Source organism: Physella acuta, unplaced genomic scaffold (assembly GCF_028476545.2).
Source record: "Physella acuta isolate Inbredline_101_S28 unplaced genomic scaffold, ASM2847654v3 ptg000188l, whole genome shotgun sequence".
Classification (NCBI taxonomy): domain Eukaryota; kingdom Metazoa; phylum Mollusca; class Gastropoda; family Physidae; genus Physella; species Physella acuta.
In genome coordinates, this window is record NW_026731707.1 from 35,283 (window position 1) to 55,559 (window position 20,277).

Sequence of the window (20,277 nt, forward strand, 5' to 3'; positions counted from 1 at the left end):
CACAGAAACAAGTGAACTCTACTTCACTTGCCCCATAGACCGTTAGGTTTGAAAGGGAAACTTTACTTTACTTTACATTAGAAATAAAAGCATCTTGAACAGACCTAACTTTACCTGCCCTTTAGAATTTTAGGTTTTTGAAAATAAAACTTAGAACATTCTTAACTTAAAAAAAAAACTCTTTATGAAAAATGAAAAAAGAAAAAAACATAATCACAAAAATATTTCATTTAATTAACAAAAAAAAATTAATTAAATAAAAATTAAAGTTCAACAATAAAATGAACATAGAACTACTTGTTTTGTTTCACAGAAGCCTTTTCATATTCTCTGTCAAATGACGCCACCATCATACCATAGTAGGAAGGGTGATAATTGACCCGCAACTTTGGGTTCCAACTTTTTATATTTCCAGCCTGTTTAAAACAAACATGTTGGTTAAAGTATCTAAAGTTTGGACATGGAGCTAATCTTTTGAAAATATGATGACAGAGATTCTAAGACACATAGCCACAATAAGATACATGTAAAGTCAAGACTAAAATATAACCATTATCAAACAATTAATTATGTTAAAATAATTATCATCAAATTGCTCAGATGCATAATTAGATACATGTAAAATTCAAGTCCAAATATAACCATAATTACTTAGTTACACGCTAGCCACAAATGTAAATATACTTACACATGGGGCAGTGTGGTTTAGTGGTACAGTGCTAGACTACTAACCTGAAAGTCTAGAGTTCAAATCCGGGTTCAGGTCAGTAGAGCATACCTGAGTCCACCCAGCTCTAATGGGTACCTAACACACGTTAGGGAAAGTCAAGGGGCGGCTTGGCATAGTGCTGGCCACACTATCTCTTCATATGCTGAGGTCATAGAAACAGGAAAACTCTACTTCACTTGCTCCATGTACCATCAGGTTCAAAAAGGGAACTTTACCCATGTACAGTTTCTTATAAATAAAGGAAAGTGTAGAAAAGCAAAAAGTTATATATCAGTGAAAAATTGTCTGGTATTTGAACTGTGAAGGATGTGTGTAAATTTACTCAGCTCTTCTGAGTACCTGAGTTATTCAGGAAAAAGTAAAGGCAGATGGGCCTTTCTACTGGTCACACAATCCCCTTAAACACCATTGTGGAATACACACAAATTTACCTCCATTAACCCCTGCAACATGACCAGTCCAGTGAAGCCACAAGACATAGCTTTATCAACATAAGACAAGCTTTTACCTCCATTAACCCCTGCAACATGACCAGTCCAGTGAAGCCACAAGACATAGCTTTATCAACATAAGACAAGCTTTTACCTCCATTAACCCCTGCAACATGACCAGTCCAGTGAAGCCACAAGACATAGCTTTATCAACATAAGACAAGCTTTTACCTCCATTAACCCCTGCAACATGACCAGTCCAGTGAAGCCACAAGACATAGCTTTATCAACATAAGACGCAGCTTTAACCAACAAGTCTGAGGACTCCAAGGATGAGGCCCAGCTACCACAAGCCTGGCAGAAGATCAATTATATTTTTAGCACTGACCATAAATAGAATTACACAATAGCAAGTATGTTGTAGAAACATTCAGAACAAGAAAATTCATATAAAAATAATGGTAAAGCTACTCATTTCAATTATCTCATTGTTAATTGTTTAAAATATGATATGTCTGTAGTTTAAAAAAGAAACATTCATCGCTACAAATTATAATCATGTGAAAGTATGAGAAATCTTAAACTTTTACTGGAGTAAATAGACCTATATTTTTACTTTTTAATGCTACTGAAATAAAATAAAATTATGAACAAATTATGAACAAATATCATTATCATACAATTAATTTAAGTTAAAATTATTATCATGCCTCATCAAATGGTTCAGATGCATTAGAGTACCCGTAAGGTCCACTAGCATCGTGTGTATGGGCCAAATCAGCGCTAATAACAACAACTATTCTTTTTGAGGATGTTTCCAAAATTGAGTAGAGCGATGATCCTGAAAAAATGTGTCTAAAAAGTTAAAAGATAATTACATTATTATTATGTTTTATGTCTTACTTTAAGAGACAATGCATTATTTTAGAACCAAAAACCAAAATACCTTTTCATTGCCTTGTAACATAAATAAGAAAGTGCAGAAATATCTTTGAGTTTAATTGAGTTTGTTTTGAAAAAAATTGAGTAATTGCTGATACAGTACCTAGTTGAAGTAGTTCTGGAATCATATCAGTCACTTGTGTGTAGCGTCTGCTCGGCTGTGAGACAATAACAACTTTGGTGGCGTTGAGTCCAGGGATAAAGTGCAAGGGAATCACTTCACCCCATCTGTGGTGTAAGAATAATTATAAAAATGATATAAGAACAGAAAGTAAGACTTTGGTGATATCATAGGCATACAATAACTTTATATTTTGGTTCTTTGTAAGGAAAGGTATTTTAATTTGAGTCTTTATAGCCCAGTAGGTAATATAGTTAGTTCATTATATTAGTGAGGTGATAAGGGCAGGGGTGACCGGGATATTTAGCCATAATAAATAGAGTGTTGTGGCCTATTCTTCATTTGGTGAGTCTAATCTATAGCCTAAAGCCTAATTAGTAGAGTGTTGCACTGACCATTTGGTGAGTCCTGGCCTAATTAGTACAGCTTTGTACTGTCCAGTTGGTGAGTCTAGGGCTAATTAGTACAGTGTTGTAAGCTACTGATGATGGGGCCATTCAAAAGAATTGTGTTAATTTTCTGCAAATTCAACCTCTTCTTCTTCTAGTGTTGGAAGAGATTCTCTCCAACATAGTTAAGTATTACGTGTCAACTTGTTATGCACCATATATGCTGTTGACTTCAATTTCAGCCTGCTTTTCTTTTTGGATTTGCTTCCATAGCCTTTGTCCAACCAAGTACAGAAGTTGTTTGATTTTGGAGTTGCCATTCTCAAAAGAGTTGCTGTCCCCAGCTATCGAGTCTCAACTGCCTGGGTGTTCGAACTCTTCCTTTCAGCAGCCATGAGCATATCCGATCTTTTATTTTGTTTCCCTGATCAAGATGTGGATAAAAGAAAAACCTAATTTCATAAAATTGCACTAATTTTCTCTCAAAAAATCAAACTGTTTTATGGCTGAAGAAAAGGTAAATATATTTTCACTACCTAAGGGGAAATGGTGAGTCACTTTGTCCAGGGGGACCAAAAGCGCTAAGTCCAGACACATTTCTCTGATAACCTAAGACGTTCATAATTTCTTGCGATAAAGCAACATCAACACTAACAGATGCTGAATAGCAACAAGGTGGGCAGTTGCAGTTGTCTGTGTCGGCAAAACCATCTGCTGTAGGATTTAAATACAGAACAAAGTTTTTCAGGTCTGATATACCATGTGGTGTGCTCAAGAATACTGTGTCAGGCTCAAGTCTTGCTATTTCTTCGCCTACTTGTTTGCATGCATCATGGATTTTCCAAGCCATCGCTATCGCTGTTGAATTTGTAGAATTAAAGTGTGTTGGAGCAAGGGCAATACCTCCATGGGGCATTACAAAGTTAGCAATTATTTTGGTTTGTGCGATAGTTAGTACACTCCATAATGTAAGAATAACTGTATGTTTATAAAACATTTTTAAAAGGAGGATTTTCATGTATTTTTTTTAAATCCCTGATTTCAGTTTTTGACAGTTCCTTTTCTTTGTATTTCTTTTTTTACAGTATGATTTCCTTCCAGTGAATCTGAAATTCAGGAAAAAAAATTAAGATTTCAAAATCAACTTCTATTATTTATTAATGGTTATTGATAAGATAATTATTAGATCTAGGCCTAATTAATAATTATTTTTAATTATTCTTAAATTATTGGAATCTAGAAACTGTAGAAACATTCTTGTCAAAATATTTTAACATTATTAAAGATTAGGCCTAATCAACTTTAATTATGTTTGGGCTAAGCAAATAATAATAATAGACCTAGAAAAAAAATTTAAATTTTTTTTTAAAATATAATTTAATTTTGGACTTAATAACGATTAACGCAAAGTATAAAGTCCAAATATAAATTCATGTTTTAAGTTGGCCTTCTTGAACCAGAATCTAGATGATCTCTAGATTTAGATTTTAGAACTCTGTATTTAAAAAAAAATACAATGAGAATATAGATCTATATTATATAGACTATACATCTAAATAAGTCTAAAAAAATAAATCTAACATTTCTTAGATTTCTATAATTTGCACGCTGCTTTGAGGCTCCAAAATAATCTTTATTATTAGGCCTTGAATCTTGGCCTAATTTAATTTATTAACTTCACAGCTGTGCAGTTAAAAATAAAACCGGCAACAGTGCTCGCTAATGGTTGTGAAGGCTACCAAATTGGCAACCGTATAGATTCAGTAACTTAATTTAATACTGTAAGAACATAGGCTAATAAAACAAAGTAATCGAATTTTTTTTTAAAGAAGAAATGCATAGCGCCAAATTAATCAAATACTTTATTTTTATGTAGATCTAATCATGAATCTTAGGGAGTAGGTTTAGAAGTGAACATAGTTAGATCTAGATCTATATCGTTATGCGGGTGTCTGGGTTGTATGTCTACATTTGACACTATTTTATACTTACTTAAGCACCACCACTCCTCCTGAACGACATTTTTTTAAGTTAATAATTTATATAGAAAATGCTTTAACCAGCGGCACGGAAAGATGCCTGAAGGAAACACTACTTACACTTTTTGCAATATCATGGCATAGTAATATAAATAATGTGATTATATAGATCTAGGTTAAATTTAAAAAAAACGATTTTACAAAATATTTAAAAACGTTTTCTAAAGTATGTTAAATACCATAAAATAACATCGATTAAAATTATATTTAGAATACAAAGAGCTGCTACTATTCGTTAAGATTTAAACGATAATAATTAAGTTAACTTCTTTTTCTTTACATCATTCCTAGATCTAGTTTTAATTTAATACGTAAGTTTGGCAAGTTATAAATATTTTGATCTGGTCACTCTAAGTGTGTTCGTGACAATTGGCATGTCAGTACTAAACAAAGAGATCTAGATCTATCTATTCTAGAGTATATTTGATGAACATTACTTCTTTTCATCATAAGTACGATTGAACAAAATTAATTTTAGTTTTTGTACCTTTCTATAACCTACCGAAATAAATTAGTTATAAATAGAATGCCTGCTTGAAATATTTGTTTTTTGGAAACAATGTGTGATGTCTTCTTGCTGGGGCCTTCGGGACTTTCACTTTGGTTTTTTTTCATAGTGCTAAGCCAAATCACAAATAATTTTCACAAATATAAATTGGCAATTGGGCCCTAGAACTAGAATAGATCTAGATGATATATCAATAATTATTAATTATAAATCTAGTAGTAGGCCAAATTTTGTAGGCCTAGGCCTAATTGTTAGAATTTAAAAAAAAAAGTGTAGTGAACAGAGTGAAAGTTCACAATTTCAATTAGTCTAGTCTTGATCTAGATTCTAGATCTATTTCATTTTATCTTTCTAAAATTTATCTTCTCCAACATTTTTTAACATTGACTTCTCTTTCTTGGACAAATTTGACTAGCATGGTTGGTTAAGTTTAGTAACTTAGTTTTACTTATACGTAAAGCCATTCTAACACTCAGCCTTGAACTACACAATGTTTGTTACACACCTCAATTTAGATGTATATGCCTTACTACATTCCTACATTATTACATTAGCCAATGCTATTTTTCAAAAATCTTTTAGACAAACCTTGGTAGGTAGAGGTTTTCTGAGCCTGGTAGATTTTTTTACCAAGACCAATTATGCAATTAACCTATTCAAGCTACTTCTATAGCGGCAGTCTTAACACGCTAACTGAATATTGCTGATCAAGTTGAATCTCTTTATTTTAATGCGAAGGACTAGGCCTGTAAATAAATGGATCTCATCCGATCTATACTAGAATATTTTTTTAAAAAATACGATTTTTTGTGTGGAAGATATCTTATTAAACTCAACAATACTGAATAGCTTTCAGTCAAAAGGGGTCCAGTCACAGCTAAGCAATAGAATTTGAACAATATTAACATATGACTGAGAAGTACTTACATAGTTTTTATGGCTAAAAAAATTCAAATTATTGTTATAATGTGCTGTTGTTCAAGGTCATTGTCAATGATCTTTATTCAAATATATTTTTGTACTAAATAAAATAAAAAACATTGTTTTTGATAGACCTATTATTAATTACATTTACATATTTTACAATGATACATATTTTAATATTGATTCCTTATCTGTAAAAAAGTCTCAATAAACACAAGAAATCATAACAAAAAATAAGCCGGGAGTGATCTCCCCTAAACTTTCTTGAATATTCTTATATAATATAACACTACGGGGGTTGCAACTTGGAATACAGACATGATTTTTAATTACTTATACTTTTTAAAATAGAATAGAATCTTGTAGAAAAAAAGAATTGCGCACCAAGTGAATGCAAAATAAATGTGTATAATAGTGCGGAATATTATTAGTACTTAATAAATTCACATGCCTTTTTTGAGAAATCTGAAATAGCGTAAATTACTCAAAATTTGATAGAAGGCAGGAAAGTAGATCTTTTACTTATATGTGAAATTTCATTCATCTGTCTGAAACAGTACTCAAGTTATAGGCTTTTGAAAGTAGAATAAGTTCCACTTCCGGTTACCAGAAATAGCTGAAAAGTTGATACAGAACTACAAATTTGATATAATACTAATAGGCCTATATGAAATTTCATCAACCTAGGTGTAACCGTGTTTAAGTTATCATGTTTACAGTCACACATACATAAACACACACAGACATACTTAATACATTTTAATACTTTCTTTATACTTCGTATACGAGAAAGTAACAAGCTTTAGGCCTATTTACTTACAATACATTTTATTGGGTGGCAACCTGATTATTGTTTCTATTTTTCTAGATTGTCATCTATCATAAAATGAGTCAATGTTTTATTAGCTGAATTATTTGAGCCTTAAATTTAGTGTTTTTTTTTTAACATTGTAGTCATAATGGATGTACAATATACTTATAAATAAAATTGAAATCAGTCAACAGATGACATGACAGACCCAGTCAATCATATAAAAAACCAGGAGCTGTCTGATCCATCCCTGAATGGAACAACGGCTCATAAAGATTCTGTCAACGGGGTGGCATTAACAAAGAATGTGGATGGCATCAGCCGCAAAGACAGACGGAAAGACTGGTGGGAGAAGAAGAACAAAAAGGTGGATGAGAAGCCAGCGGATGCTGTAGCTGCCACCACTGAGGATGGACCTGAACAAACCCGACCCAAACTCCGTAAGCCAGCTTTCACATTTCATTTGCTTGATTGATCTGTATAGCTATGATAAAATTAATTTTTTAATATTCATTTTTATATTCTGAGAGAGAAATGTCTAGGTATTGGGCTACGGTTATTCTATGGCTAAAGAAGCTATTGCAATTTTCATGGATATCAGTTTAAAAAAAAAAGTAAAATAAATCTATAATTAACCACTAGAATTCAAATATACATTAAGCATTTTACAGTTTTTTGGGTGCTTTGGTTAGCTATAATTAGGAATGGCAGTTTGATATGTTAATCTAACACGTCTAGGTAAATAAAACTATTAAAGTGCTTCTAGGAAAGTGAAACTTGAGTTGAATTTATTATTGTCAAATGAATGTTATGCCAATTAAAATTTAGTTTTTATTTTAAATGAATTTATTCTCTTCCATCCAGGCAACAGGGACACCATTGCCAAACCAGACAGTTTGAAATATGAACCAGATTACCGTGGTTTCCACAGTAAAATCATGCAGAACCTCTACACCAATACATCGACTAAGAAAAAAAGAAAACAGACTGAAGCCTCAAAGAGAAAAGCCAATGCAGGTGCGGAACAGGATATAAAAAAACAGAAAACTGATGAGGGCAACGAGGCTCTGGACTTGTATAAATTTTCTTTAAATTTGATTAATGGTGATGTGGACACCTCCAAATCGGCAGCATCGAAAGACTCTAAGGATAAATATGTTCTTTTTATTGGCAATCTGCCGTATGATGTAACACGTGAGCAGTTGGAGGAGCACTTCAGGAAAACTGGTGAGTTTGTTAAGTTGCGAGTTGCAAGGGATGTCAGGACCTATAGATTAGGAACCCCTGGTCTAAATAAACTTTTCATGGATAAATACATAACAAAATATGAATAAATGAACCTTGGCCATGGCTCTGTAAGTAATAGCAAGCAATGAGCTGTTATTATATCCATTTTGTGGTATTCAGTTTGATGAAATAAAAAGACAATTCTCTATGCCAAGGCTAGTAGTTACAGAAATGTCTAGTGTGAGATATTATTCGATATTGTATTTTTGTATAATGAAGTGGTATCTGAAGTACGGTTAGAAACCGATCAAAATGTAATACGTAAAAAAAAATTCAGAAATAATAGCTGGGGATAGGCATAAGGCATTTGTAGGATTGTATTTATTTTCTACTTTGACCACACTTTTGTAATTGTTCTTAAATGGTGAGGAAGTCTGCACCATTCTGCCCATGGTTTGTTACCAAAATTGTTTTCCTGCCCATTGGATCGCAAATTAGAATCGTTGGCCAAGGTAGCTAAAATGGGAGCTCAGGTCAAGCAGGTTACTCTGAGGCCAATGTGCCACCACAAATTGAAAGTTGGGGTTTTATTTTCCCATCCTAGTTGCAAGCGTGCAGTGTCACCTCATGACCCTCTCCCTAAAACTTAGCTTCTTGTACCTTTCTGTGTTAATTTCTGTGTAAATTTTAAGCCTTGTCTTCTTTCTTATTTATTAGAATGAATTATTTTACTTTATTTTAAACTAGAACTAAGGGACATAACAATTATTTTTTTGTTTTTTCTGAAACATTGCTTCCCTTTGCCTGTACCTGTTAAAAATGACTTGTTTTTCCATTTAGGTGGGATAAAATCAATTCGCATTCCACGGGACAAAGCTACAGATAAGGGACGAGGATTTGCTTACATGGAATTTGATGGCAGAATAAGTCATGGGGTATGGATCTTTTTATTACCAAAGTGCATTGACTTTATTAATGCTAATTACTTAATCAGTAACTAAAGTAACTTCAAAATACTCTAGTTTGTGATAAGAAATTTTTTTCTGCAATTGAAAATGGAAATACCAAATATATGTAATTTTAAATCTTGATATAACCTAATTAATTTGCACTGTAAATCAGCTCCTTAAATTTTAATTATCCTACTTTTTTTTTTTTTTTTTTTCATCCGAAATAAAATAAAAGTGATCAGGTCCCTTGATTAGATTATTTATTTAACCTTTCTTGTATTGTGGTGCTGAATGATCTCTGTTGTGCTATTCATCTTGCCATGTGTACAAATTTTGTATTGTATTGTGTACAGATAGCACTGCGGCTACACCAGACCACTCTAGGAGGTAGAAAGATCAACGTAGAGTTCACATCCATTGGCGGGGGGAAGTCTGAGGCCAGGAAGGAGAAATTGCGCCAGAAGAACCACAAACGGAGAAACATGAAAATGCGCTGAGTTTTTTTGTACTGTTAGGACTGGACATTTTAGCTGACATTCTCTGGTACTTGTGATGAGACATACTTGTCAGTGTTTTACTGACATCAGTGATGGATCCAGTGTGTCGTCTATCTGGTACTGTCAGCCTCAGTATACCACGTCTTGGGGTTGGATTTAGGGTTTAAGTTTAGGATTAGCTTTAGTATAGAAATTATACCAGCATTATCATACTTTAAAGGTTACGATATAGCATACAGAACTGAAGTATATATTTTTCACTTTCTTTTAAAATTTTTAAAGACAATACTTATACTTGGTTTGTAAAAGCAAATCATTAGTTGATTGATAATAATTATTGTTTACTGTTTATCAAAACAGTTTTGGTTAGTTTACATGTATGTTTGTGTGCTGGGAGATAGGGTTGTAAAGTTGGTAGGCAAGGCAGAGAGTTGGTTAGGCAAACTTGGGAAGTTAATGGACACAGGTGTAAAGCTGGTAGGCAGGGCTGTATACTGAGTTGGTAGGCAGGGCTGTATACTGAGTTGGTACGCAAGACTGAGAAGTTAAATATACAGTGTTAGACTGGGATTTCTGTTTTGAGTCTGAAGCTTAAGGCAGAACCCGTATCATCAAAAGATGTATTTTTCTTCTCTAGCCCAACACCATAGACCTCGGTGTTACCTTTTTTGTGTCTAAATCTTGATATTTTAAAAACTTGATGTAGGATAATTGTAGATGGTAGTACATGGACTTTCTAGTTGTACAGTGGTCCCAGAGCTTTACTTTTAATACTTGACAGTCTTAAGGCACCAGTCTTGTGGGTTGTCTATGGTACCAGTGAGGCTAAGGTCGGAGGTCATGGGGGTGGTTGATTGAATGAGCTTGGTGTTAAAAATATAATGTCCATTTCCTGGTTGTGTACACATGTCCACTTCTTGATTTTGTGCACATGGACATTTCCTGATTGTGTATGCATGTCCACTACCTGGTCGTGTGAACATGTACATGTCCTAGTTGTGTACACGACATAATGATTGCCTGGTTGTGTCCACATGTCCATTACTTGATTTTGTGCACGTGTACATTGCCTGATTGTGTGAATGTGTACATTGCCTGCTTGTGTACGCATGTAATCTAAAAGGTCCCAACCCATCTTGACAGCTCAATAGAAATTTTTACCAAATGCAACTGTCTTCACATGGTTGTGTTCTTGTAATGTCTATCAACGTGTGTTTACATCAACTTATGTATATCAACACACGTCTATCAACACGTGTCCATTCCATCATTGTTTTTGTGTTCCACATGAAGGATTGAATGTGTACTTAGAGATACAATGTTTGGGAAAGATTGAATGTGTACTTATAGATAAAATGTTTGGGAATGAAGGATTGAATGTGTACTTACAGAGACCATGTTAGTGAAGGAAGAATTGAATGTGTACTTAGATGTTTGAGATCTCTGGTCAGATATTGCACTGGATCCCTTCCAGTGTGTCAGGCCATGAGTTCCCCCACCACATGATATTCTTGTTGTGGTTTAGTCAGTTTTAGGACCAAGAGAGACATCTTCAGGAGTTTTAGAATTTTGGATTTAATATTTTTTTTATTCATGTCATAGAAATGTGAACATTTTACTATCCTTTATTCATTGTTCATGTTGTGTAATGGAATGAGGTATGCTGCTGGTACAATAGTTAATACTGTAAGTACAGTGTACTGCTGGTACTATGGTTTCTACTTCTGGTACAATTATTTGTACTTAAAGTACAATGGTGTGTTCTGCAGGTACAATAGTTTGTACTAGAAGTACTTTGTAGTACTAGTACAACAGTTTGTATTGCTGGTACAATAGTTTTACTTCTATAAGTTAATTGTTACTGCTGGTACAATTGTAATGGAAGTACTTTGTACTACTGGTACAATAGTTTGTACTACTGGTACAATAGTTTGTACTGCAGGTACAATAGTTTGTACTGCAGGTACAATAGTTACTACTGCAGGTACAATAGTTTGTACCACCCAGTTGGATGGCTCCAGTGAAATGACACCAGATGTCATGTAGGTTACATGTTGTTCATTGTTCAGTCACCTGACCTGAGATGTCACATGACTGCCATATTGTCTCCCCCCTGTGTTCCCTCCCCTGCTGTTTCTAGTAGTGTCCTCTCCCATCACTGGGCATACTAATTGTAAAATAAATGTCTAGTGAATTTAAATTGGTTTGTTTAGTTCCTTCTTGCAATTTTAAAAAATCAAATGTCATTTTCTATATATATGGTTCTATATTATGCTCTAAGTTTACATTTGGCATGTTTAATTTTTGTACAGTTGGAATAATTTATTGTCGGCCCAATAAAAAAAATCAACCATACTATAGACTTTTTTTAAAAAAATGTATGGTCTTTATATATCTCATGGTTTCTATTAATATGTAAGTAAGTTTCCCTTTTAAACCTGACGGTCTATGGGGCAAGTGAAGTTGAGTTCACTTATTTCTGTGACCTGGCATATGAAGAGATAGTGTGGTCAGCATTAATATGTAGCAAAAATAAAACTAAAGTAAAATAATATTTAGCTTTTAAGATCATTGAAATTAAGAAAAAATACTTAAAAAAAACTTTTTAAAAAACCACGTTTTTCTTGTGGACTAAAAAGTAGAAAATAAATTTTCATACATTTGATGACAAAAAACGTGGGTACGTTCACCATCAAATTTCCCGACCCATCTGCCCGACCCACGTTTTTTGTCATCAAATGTATGAAAATTTATTTTCTACTTTTTAGTCCACAAGAAAAACGTGGTTTTTTAAAAAGTTTTTTTTAAGTATTTTATTTTCTCCTTTTTAGTCCGTTGCTACACATGAAAAACGTGGTTTTTAAAAAAAGTTTTTTATATAGTTTATTTTCTACTTTATCCAATGACTTGACTAAGTGTTTATAAATACACGGACTAAAAATCTTGAGCGACCAGGATTCGAACCTGGGTTGTCGCGGCCACAACGCGAAGTACTAACCACTATACGATCACGGCCAGCGCGCTCACATCGATTGGGGCCGAAGTAAATGTGCCAATAGGCCTCCAGTCTTGTCGGTATCTTTAGAAATCATGTCCTCAATTTTATGGTCCTTGGGGCGTAATTAAATTAAGCTAATTACGGTCTCTAATTGCTAGTTTTTATGATTGCATCTGAAATTGTTAGGCGAAAGTAGCCTACATGCCAAATTTCAGATCTATTGAGCAATCAGAAGTGGGCTAATTTTCGATGTCAATTTTAACAACAAACAAACAAATCCACAAACGCGAAGCTGAGTTAAGAAAAACGTGTTAAAAATAAAACAAAACTTGATTACTTGAATAAAAGTGTTGGTCACTGAAATATGTGTGAGATATAAGTGACCAAATCCTTTTATTAAAGAAAGCAAGTTTTTTCTTATTTTAGTGTGTTTAAAATTAATATTTTAATAAAAGGTATTTTATATTTGTTCTATTTTCTAATTGATAGTCATTTATTTTTAATGAATAAAGCACACATGACTAAAAACGTTTGATCTAAAACCCAATCAGGAGCTAGGATATGTAAAAGATAATTACCTGACACTTCTTAGTTTAGTCCATGGTCTACCCAGACGAGAAATCCAACCGTGACCAAAGAGATCACAGCAGGCGTAGAACTGACTAATATTTCTAGTATTCAATCTTATCTCCAATTTTTTAAATTGAATTTGGAAATTTTAATGACTAAACAAATCTCAAATTATATTTTAAAAATTTTATTCTTGCATTGTCATTGGAGATGATTTTATCTGGAAAGTTTGAATGAAATTGCTACATTAGAACTGGGTTAAAATACAACAAGGCTTGCCACAATTCACAGACATAGAATATTTGTTTTTATAGTTTCAATTATAATAATATACCCATATGCGGCCCCATGTGTCCATGGCATAGATAGGAAAAGATGATATACTGGTATGTGACTGAGTGGTAATGGATACACAGGTAGGCCCACAAATCTGTCTTAAGTGACACATGGTAAGGACCTAGTGTACAGGGTATGTGGTTGAGTTGTAGTGAGTGACACTTCTAACCCAAAGTATTGAGTTCCAAGTCTACTTTGTTCTAGCTGCTAGCCCACGGCTGAGTACATGTTCCCTCTTGAGATGAGGGTCACAGAAAGAGAAAGCATGCCTCAACTGCACGTTGTGAGTTCCAGGCCAATAGAGAAACGAGATTGTTTTACTTCAGACTTTATTGTTTTCTTTTTTTACTTCAGACTTTTAATTTTATTAACGTGTTTTCTTTTTTACTTCAGACTTTCATTAGCGTGTTGTCTTTTTTACTCCAGACTTTTTCATTAGCGTTTTTTTTTTTAAATTCAGACTTTCATTTGCGTGTTTTCTTTTTTACTTCAGACTATCATTAGCGTGTTTTCTTTTTTACTTCAGACTTTTGTTTTACTTCAAACCTTCATTAGCGTTTTATTTTATTTTTTTAAAAAATTCAAGCTTTCATTAGCATCTGGATTCATCAAATCCTAATCATGTCAAGTCTGCTGTGGTGTCACCGACAGCCCCCCCCCCCCCCCTTACACCCCGCCCAAAACGGAAAACCGAAATGCACACATCTCTCTGCTCAAGCTAACACTGCTCGCGTGCCCTTGTAAATCCGCCACGGATAAGCTCCACGGTCACGTGACCGTAATGATGTATGCATACATTATGTTTAGTTGGGCAGGGGCGTTAAGGCAAACAAAAGGCGCGAGAGGTTAATGACATCAAACAACCAACCAATCAGCACGTCCCACTACTTCTCACGTAACCCTTGATCCTCTACTTTCTTAGTTTACACACTTTTTTTTTCTAACTGCGGCTTCCTTAAAAAGTGAAAACAAAATTCTTGACGCTTCCTCATTGCTATAAAAATCTAAAGAATATATATATATATATATATATATATATATATATATATATATATATATATATATATATATATATATATATATATATATATATATTCTTTTATATTCTGTGTTTTTGTGTGATCAGTTAAAGAAATTGCATATATATGTATTTTATCAAATTTGTATTTTTCTATGAACTTTCGAGCGAATTCCGATAACCGGAAGTGGTACTTACTCTACTTCAAGTTTCCTAAAAACCGATAACTTGAGCGCTATTTTAGGTGAAGTAGTAAATTTTTTCCCCCATGGGTACACCTAAATTAAATACCGTTTCAGTTTTTATATAAATATAAGATGCAAATATACTTGGATTACTTACAACGAATTAGTGACCTACGATATCCGGAAGTGTTCTAAAGCAACGATAACGTGAGTATTGTTTCTTTTCGGTGGAAGAAATTTCATAAGATCCTATTTTCTTTATTCTTTCAAATTTTGGTTGATTTCCGGTGACCGGGAGTAGTACTTCACGCTTTTTCCAATTTCTCATAAAACAAGAATTTGATAATTTTTATATGGGCGTTTTTCTTTTTCCATGCGAATCTATTCTAGATGTAAAGTTCCTTTTTTCAAACCTGAAGGTCTATTGGGCAAGTGAAGTAGAGTTCACTTGTTTCTGTGACATCGGCATGAAGAGATAGTGTGGTCAGCACTATGCAGTGTTTCTTCCAGACTTTTTTCTCCGGGGGGGGGGGGGGGCACTTGAAATTTTCGGGGGGGGGGGGGGGGGCGTGGGCGGACACTATATATATTTTCTATATAAATTATATAAATTTCATTTCGTTCGGGGGGGGGGGGGGGGGGAATTTTTTTCGAAGAGATGCCTGGAAGAAACTCTGGCACTATGCCCAGTCGCTTTTACTTTCCCTATTAGGCACCCATCAGAGTTGGGTGGACTACTAATTTGAATCCGGATTCGAACTCGAGACTATATTTCGAACTCGAGACTATATTTTGAACCCGGATTCGAACTCGAGACTAACGGGTTAGCAGTACAGCTCTCTACCGCTAGACCACTCCGTCCCACATTCAAAATGTAGAGAGGAAAATTACTGTTTGTAACGAGGTGTTTAGTTTTATTTCTCTAAATCCTTCATAACTTAATAATTTGATATCAAATTCTCATAAAGTATATTCAAAGAAATTTTCACTTCTAGATCTATATGTTTTCTCAAAGCAGAAAAAGCTGGGTTTTTTTTTTTTGCCGCTTGCCCCTGAAAGCTTATGAGGTCACTCCCGCTTTATTTTCCTTTAAAAGTAGGAGGGGTGACCAAGAGAACTCACCAGCCCCATTACATTTCATACTTTTTTAAAGTAATATTATGCTTTGTGAGTTTGAATCTGAAGACAAATATTGAAAAATAAAACAAAGCCAAAATAGTGTCGAAATGCAATGGTTTGAAAACAGGTCATTACATAGTTTATTGGCATATTTTATTACAGAAATAAATACAAATAAAAACATGGAATTCAAAATGATAGAAACAAAAAAAAATGCTATTACATTTGTAATACGAGATACAAATTTGTATACGTTTTGATTGCCCTGGGATATTACAGATCATGAGGACATTTAAGTGAAGTGTTTTTTAACATTTTATAAGTTTTACAGTGAAAATAAATGCAAACATGCACCTATATCCAGCCTTTCCATAAAATATTTTAAAATAATGACGAATTTTTAAACTCTCAAAAAAAAAAAGACACAACCACTTGTGTTTCGACATTAGGGCGTCGTCAGAATTTCGCCTCGCTTTAGCTTTGAAAAGAATAACTCTTTAACATTTTTTTGGACTTATTCTGACGAAGACCTATGGCCGAAGTACCGTTTGTTGTGTTTATTTTGAGAGCTTACTTTGCTATTATTGTGATTAAATTGTTATACAATGGATAATACATTCAGAGATTAAATTCAAGGTATTTATGCAGTTAAATTTACAATATGAGCTTTGAATCGAATGTTTGAAACTGGAGTTTGTAGGATTACGTTTTTCCACTCAGCGTAAATGAGTACCTGGCTCCAGTATGCTGAACATTCTACAACGCCTACTTTTAACATAATAAAATGCGAACTCTGCTTCATCTACACTATTCTTCAAATCGTGCCAGTGTTAGATGTGGCAAAACACTTTATTTAACGACAGCAGAGCATTGGTTCGTATTTAGTTACAGACGAACTCTGCTGCACCTACACTGTATTATTCTTGAAATTGTGCTAGCGTAAGATGCGGCAAAACACTTAATTTAACGACAGCAGAGCATTGGTTGGTGTTTGCAATAAATAACATTTAAAACAAGACCCAGCTACACAGAAATAAATGACTAGATGGGACGAGAGTAAAACGTTTGATTCTTTAAAATTAAACGAAACAAATAATTCAAACTTCTGTGTACATCGGCCTTTGAATTAGAACAATAGATCTTTGCATCCGTGGCGTAGCTTGGGGGGTGGGCGCCTGTTATTTTCTCACTAAATAAATATATTCTTAGGTGTATGTGAATGGAGGGGGGGTGGTTGAATGTCAGCCCGTTTAAATAGCCCGAATATGGTCCGTAATTAAGATAATTAAAATTATCATTTTTATCTTTTTTCGGGGGGGGGGGGGGTGGAGGGGGGTGTTGAGGAAATAGAATTTATATGCAAAATATATACTTCTAGCAAGTGTCCACCTATCCCCGTCCCCCGAAAGTTTCAAGGCCGGCCTCCCCCCCCCCCCCCCCCGAAAGAAACACTGCATGTACGTCAACCTTTGAATCAAATCAATAATAGATCTTAAGAATCAATAAATTAGCATGGGGGGGGGCGCCATTTTTTTCTCCGATAAACAAATACATACTTTGGTGTTTGTATGTGTATAGGGAAGGGGGAGGGGTGAGTCTGACCTGTTAATAGTTTGTGCAGTAATAAGCGGCCGCTAAATTTTAAAATTTGCCGCGGGTACCCAAAGTTGCAGATACGCCAGTGTTAAATTTGTTTTTTAAATTCAATCAGAAAAATTACTGTTATGTCAATTTATAAATAGGATAAACAGGATATCGGTAAAAAATGTCTTCAAGTTTTTCATTTTGATGCCAACTTATGACATTGAATTTTGGTGAATCAGCAGTGGCTGAGGCTATTTCCGAACGCGAGGCTCTAGACTAGGGTAGTCCACGCCAAAAGATTTCAGCGAAGGTCGCCCAAAGTCAGCCAAAGAAAAATTGACAAAAAAGAAAAAAAAAACAACAAAGCAGACCAACGGGCAATACAAATGGCAAGACGAGATTTGTCAGACGAAAAATCCGATTTGTTCGTGACCCAGACCCGAGGTCGGGCAGGTGTCGTATTTCAAGGTGAATGTCAAGGTCAAATCTATATTGGAGTCGTTGTTGCTGTTGGCCTTTGAGGAGGAAATGTTTAGTTTAGGGTTAGAATCCGCGAAGTGCACGGTTTTTTCTGTTTGGTTTTTCCCCGGGTTGTGTTTTTGGTGGGGTGAGGTTGGCGGGGGGACGGATCGAAGTCTGGTTTGGCTGTCTCTGACGGGGGGCGCGGGTGGCGGTGGGGAGTTCCGAACCTGCTCCGTTGAAACACACTGATGGCGAATGTCGAGTGGTGAAGAGTTTTTGAGGTGAGGTTTCGCGTTTCTTGCGAGGGCGTCCGAGGATTCAAGCCCTCGCCGATTTTCGTTCGATACACGATTAGTTAATCCGCTGGGGCTTTGAGTTCTAGAGCTTATATTGGGATTAGAGATAATCCGATGGTTGTGTTGGTAGGGGGGAGGATTAGCTGTATCACGTGGAGGTAATGTTGATGGGTGTTTTGAACGGGTTTTCCCGAACACTACTGCAGGCTCGGATGTTGTAGATGTTGAAATCCCTGAGGGGATGTTGCTTTATGCGGGTTGGGCTTAACGTCCCCGTTGAGTTTAGGCTTAGGGTAAACCGGAGGCGGGCGATTTAACGCCGGCGTCGCTGGTTTGTTATCCAGGTAACATATTTGAACAGGTTGGATTACGGTTTGGGTATTGTCTCTCTTGAGCCCGTTCGAGGACGCGCTGGGGGTTTGCGTTGGTGATGACGTCACCACGCGCTTGACGTCACCGATGACGCGAATCTCGTCTCGGTCTCCGCGTCGCTTTCGATGCCGGAGGAGTTGAGGCTGAGGGCGTCGTCGCTGAACGCCTCCACGTCTTCGTTGAAGCGGACTTTTAAAGTCACGTGACGCGGACGGCCGTTCCGGTTGAGGCAGGAACGGAGGCTGTCCTCCTCCCCGAAGGAGGAATCCTCCGACATCTGCTGCATCTGGATCCCGCTCTCCTCCGATGTGTTGGTCAAGGTCAAGCTCTCCTCGTCGTCTTCCGGTTTGGTGAACATGCGCCGGGACGGCGAGGGGAGGTCGAGGTCACCGTTCTGCGAAGGAAAAAACGCCGTTCTCGAAAATGGGCGTGCTGCAGCGAATTAACTGCGTCGTGGAGGAGGAAGATTTTGAAAAGCTCGGAATGTTTCTGGTTTCCGTTGGCGAAGTCAAAGAATGGAAATCGGAATCCTCCGAGATCTGACCGGCGTTGAGGAGATCGTCTGCCTGGAGGATGGTCAGTCCAGGGTTTTTCTGAGCGGTCCTGGACGCCGGTCTGTCGTCTGCTCCGAATCTGTCGTCTGCCGCGCGGACCACGTCGAGAACGATGACGTTCCCGTCGTGGTCGCTCGTCTGCCACTTGACGTCGCTCACCGGCCGGCAGACGCCGGGTAACAGCGGCACCAGCCGGCCGACGTCCTTGACCTTGATTTGAATGTACACACTGTCCAAGGTCACGATATCCTGATCGTTTGTTTGTTTTTTAAGCGCGAACTGGACGTCGTAATTTTCATTGGCGTACACCGTGAATAAACAAAAGTCGTCTCGGAGCAAATCGGGTTCGATCCCGAACACAAGTTTATAAAAGTTGACCTGGTCCGCCCATGATGCGCGGTACGTGTACAGCACATACCGGATGTGCTGACGGCCATAATGGACGTGACGTAACGCCCAGAGTGGTAGATCCGGGGATGTGTAGTAGTATTCCTGGGCGTTGTCCGGAAGTGCGTTAATTTTCCCAGCGTGCATCTTCTCATCATGGTGAAACCTCCAAGGTCGACGCTTCAGCAACTGCCTGGCCTCGCTGATAACATCCCTGCTTCTCGTACCGTGGGTCTCGGGTTCGGATCCGCGTAAGAAAACCCATAACAGCCAGCGCGGGGGTGGTGGAGGTGGAGGTGAGATTAGGTTTGTATCTCGGGGCCGATCTTTCCGTGACCCGGAAGAGATGAAGGTGGGGGTCGACGTAGCTGATGATGGGCTGGTAGAGGTCCGCTAGAGGGCAGACCTCGTGAGGGTCGGCGATGATGTGGAGCGTGATGCGACAGGGGTCAAGGTTGAAGGCCAGGGACCCCGACTTGGGGTCGCTTTTGTGACCGTTGATTCCTAGTTCAGTTCTCATGGTGTGGTGACTCACTGAAATAAAATGTTAAAATATCATTAGAATTGTAAAATAAATTGGTGTGAATTAAAAAAAAATTAAGACTTGTACCCTGTTTGGGGGAATCTATTTATTAATTAAATTAATTAAGAGTGATCGAGTCGGTTAAGTTTATCGTTGCTGAACCGAAAAGTCCCGAGTTCGAACCCCGGGACACAGTGACGTAGCCAGGTTCGTCTCAAGGGGGGGGGGGGGGGGTCAAATTTTTACCCGGGGACAAACTTTCGATTCGCAGCGCCCCCCTCAAACTTTCGATTTGCACCCCCCC

General features: G+C 36.5%; 3 protein-coding genes across 5 annotated transcripts; 1 reads left to right on the plus strand and 2 right to left on the minus strand.

Annotated features, from left to right (window-relative positions):
* Positions 1–246: 246 nt before the first annotated feature.
* LOC131936824 (protein TTE1956-like) lies at positions 247–5,245 on the minus strand. 3 transcript variants are annotated; one of them, XM_059293904.1, is made up of 6 exons: positions 5,155–5,245; positions 3,150–3,719; positions 2,207–2,331; positions 1,872–2,002; positions 1,393–1,515; positions 247–416 (listed from the first exon to the last, which is right to left on the minus strand). In XM_059293904.1, exons 2-6 carry the CDS (start codon positions 3,629–3,631, stop codon positions 294–296), a joined length of 984 nt encoding a protein of 327 aa, XP_059149887.1. In that variant the 5' UTR covers positions 3,632–3,719; positions 5,155–5,245; the 3' UTR covers positions 247–293. The 3 variants fall into 3 exon arrangements, with proteins under 3 accessions (XP_059149887.1, XP_059149888.1, XP_059149886.1); XM_059293905.1 differs by lacking the exon at positions 5,155–5,245 and adding an exon at positions 4,606–4,708; XM_059293903.1 differs by lacking the exon at positions 5,155–5,245 and adding an exon at positions 4,195–4,295.
* LOC131936826 (uncharacterized) lies at positions 5,001–9,795 on the plus strand. The gene is made up of 5 exons (XM_059293906.1): positions 5,001–5,104; positions 7,083–7,335; positions 7,760–8,122; positions 8,963–9,057; positions 9,426–9,795. The coding sequence occupies exons 2-5, from the start codon at positions 7,095–7,097 to the stop codon at positions 9,567–9,569; spliced, it is 843 nt and encodes a 280-aa protein (XP_059149889.1). The 5' UTR covers positions 5,001–5,104; positions 7,083–7,094; the 3' UTR covers positions 9,570–9,795.
* A 7,945-nt stretch (positions 9,796–17,740) lies between these two features.
* Positions 17,741–19,978, minus strand: LOC131936818 (protein FAM124B-like). Its single transcript, XM_059293897.1, is given in 4 exon segments — positions 17,741–18,384; positions 18,578–18,909; positions 18,911–19,685; positions 19,687–19,978. Coding segments are annotated over 4 exon segments (1,992 nt in total). The 5' UTR covers positions 19,971–19,978; the 3' UTR covers positions 17,741–17,783.
* Positions 19,979–20,277: the final 299 nt, after the last annotated feature.

Bases quoted from the DNA above. Each gene is read 5' to 3' on its own strand.
- LOC131936824 (XM_059293904.1), bottom strand. From the start codon at position 3,631: ATGAAAATCCTCCTTTTAAAAATGTTTTATAAACATACAGTTATTCTT. The intron at 2,003-2,206 runs GTACTGTATCAG...ACATTTTTTCAG, and splicing joins TCCAGAACTACTTCAACTAG to GATCATCGCTCTACTCAATT. The intron at 417-1,392 runs GTAAAAGCTTGT...TGTTTTAAACAG, and splicing joins TGTTGCAGGGGTTAATGGAG to GCTGGAAATATAAAAAGTTG.
- LOC131936826 (XM_059293906.1), top strand. From the start codon at position 7,095: ATGACAGACCCAGTCAATCATATAAAAAACCAGGAGCTGTCTGATCCA. The intron at 7,336-7,759 runs GTAAGCCAGCTT...TCTTCCATCCAG, and splicing joins ACAAACCCGACCCAAACTCC to GCAACAGGGACACCATTGCC. The intron at 9,058-9,425 runs GTATGGATCTTT...TATTGTGTACAG, and splicing joins ATGGCAGAATAAGTCATGGG to ATAGCACTGCGGCTACACCA.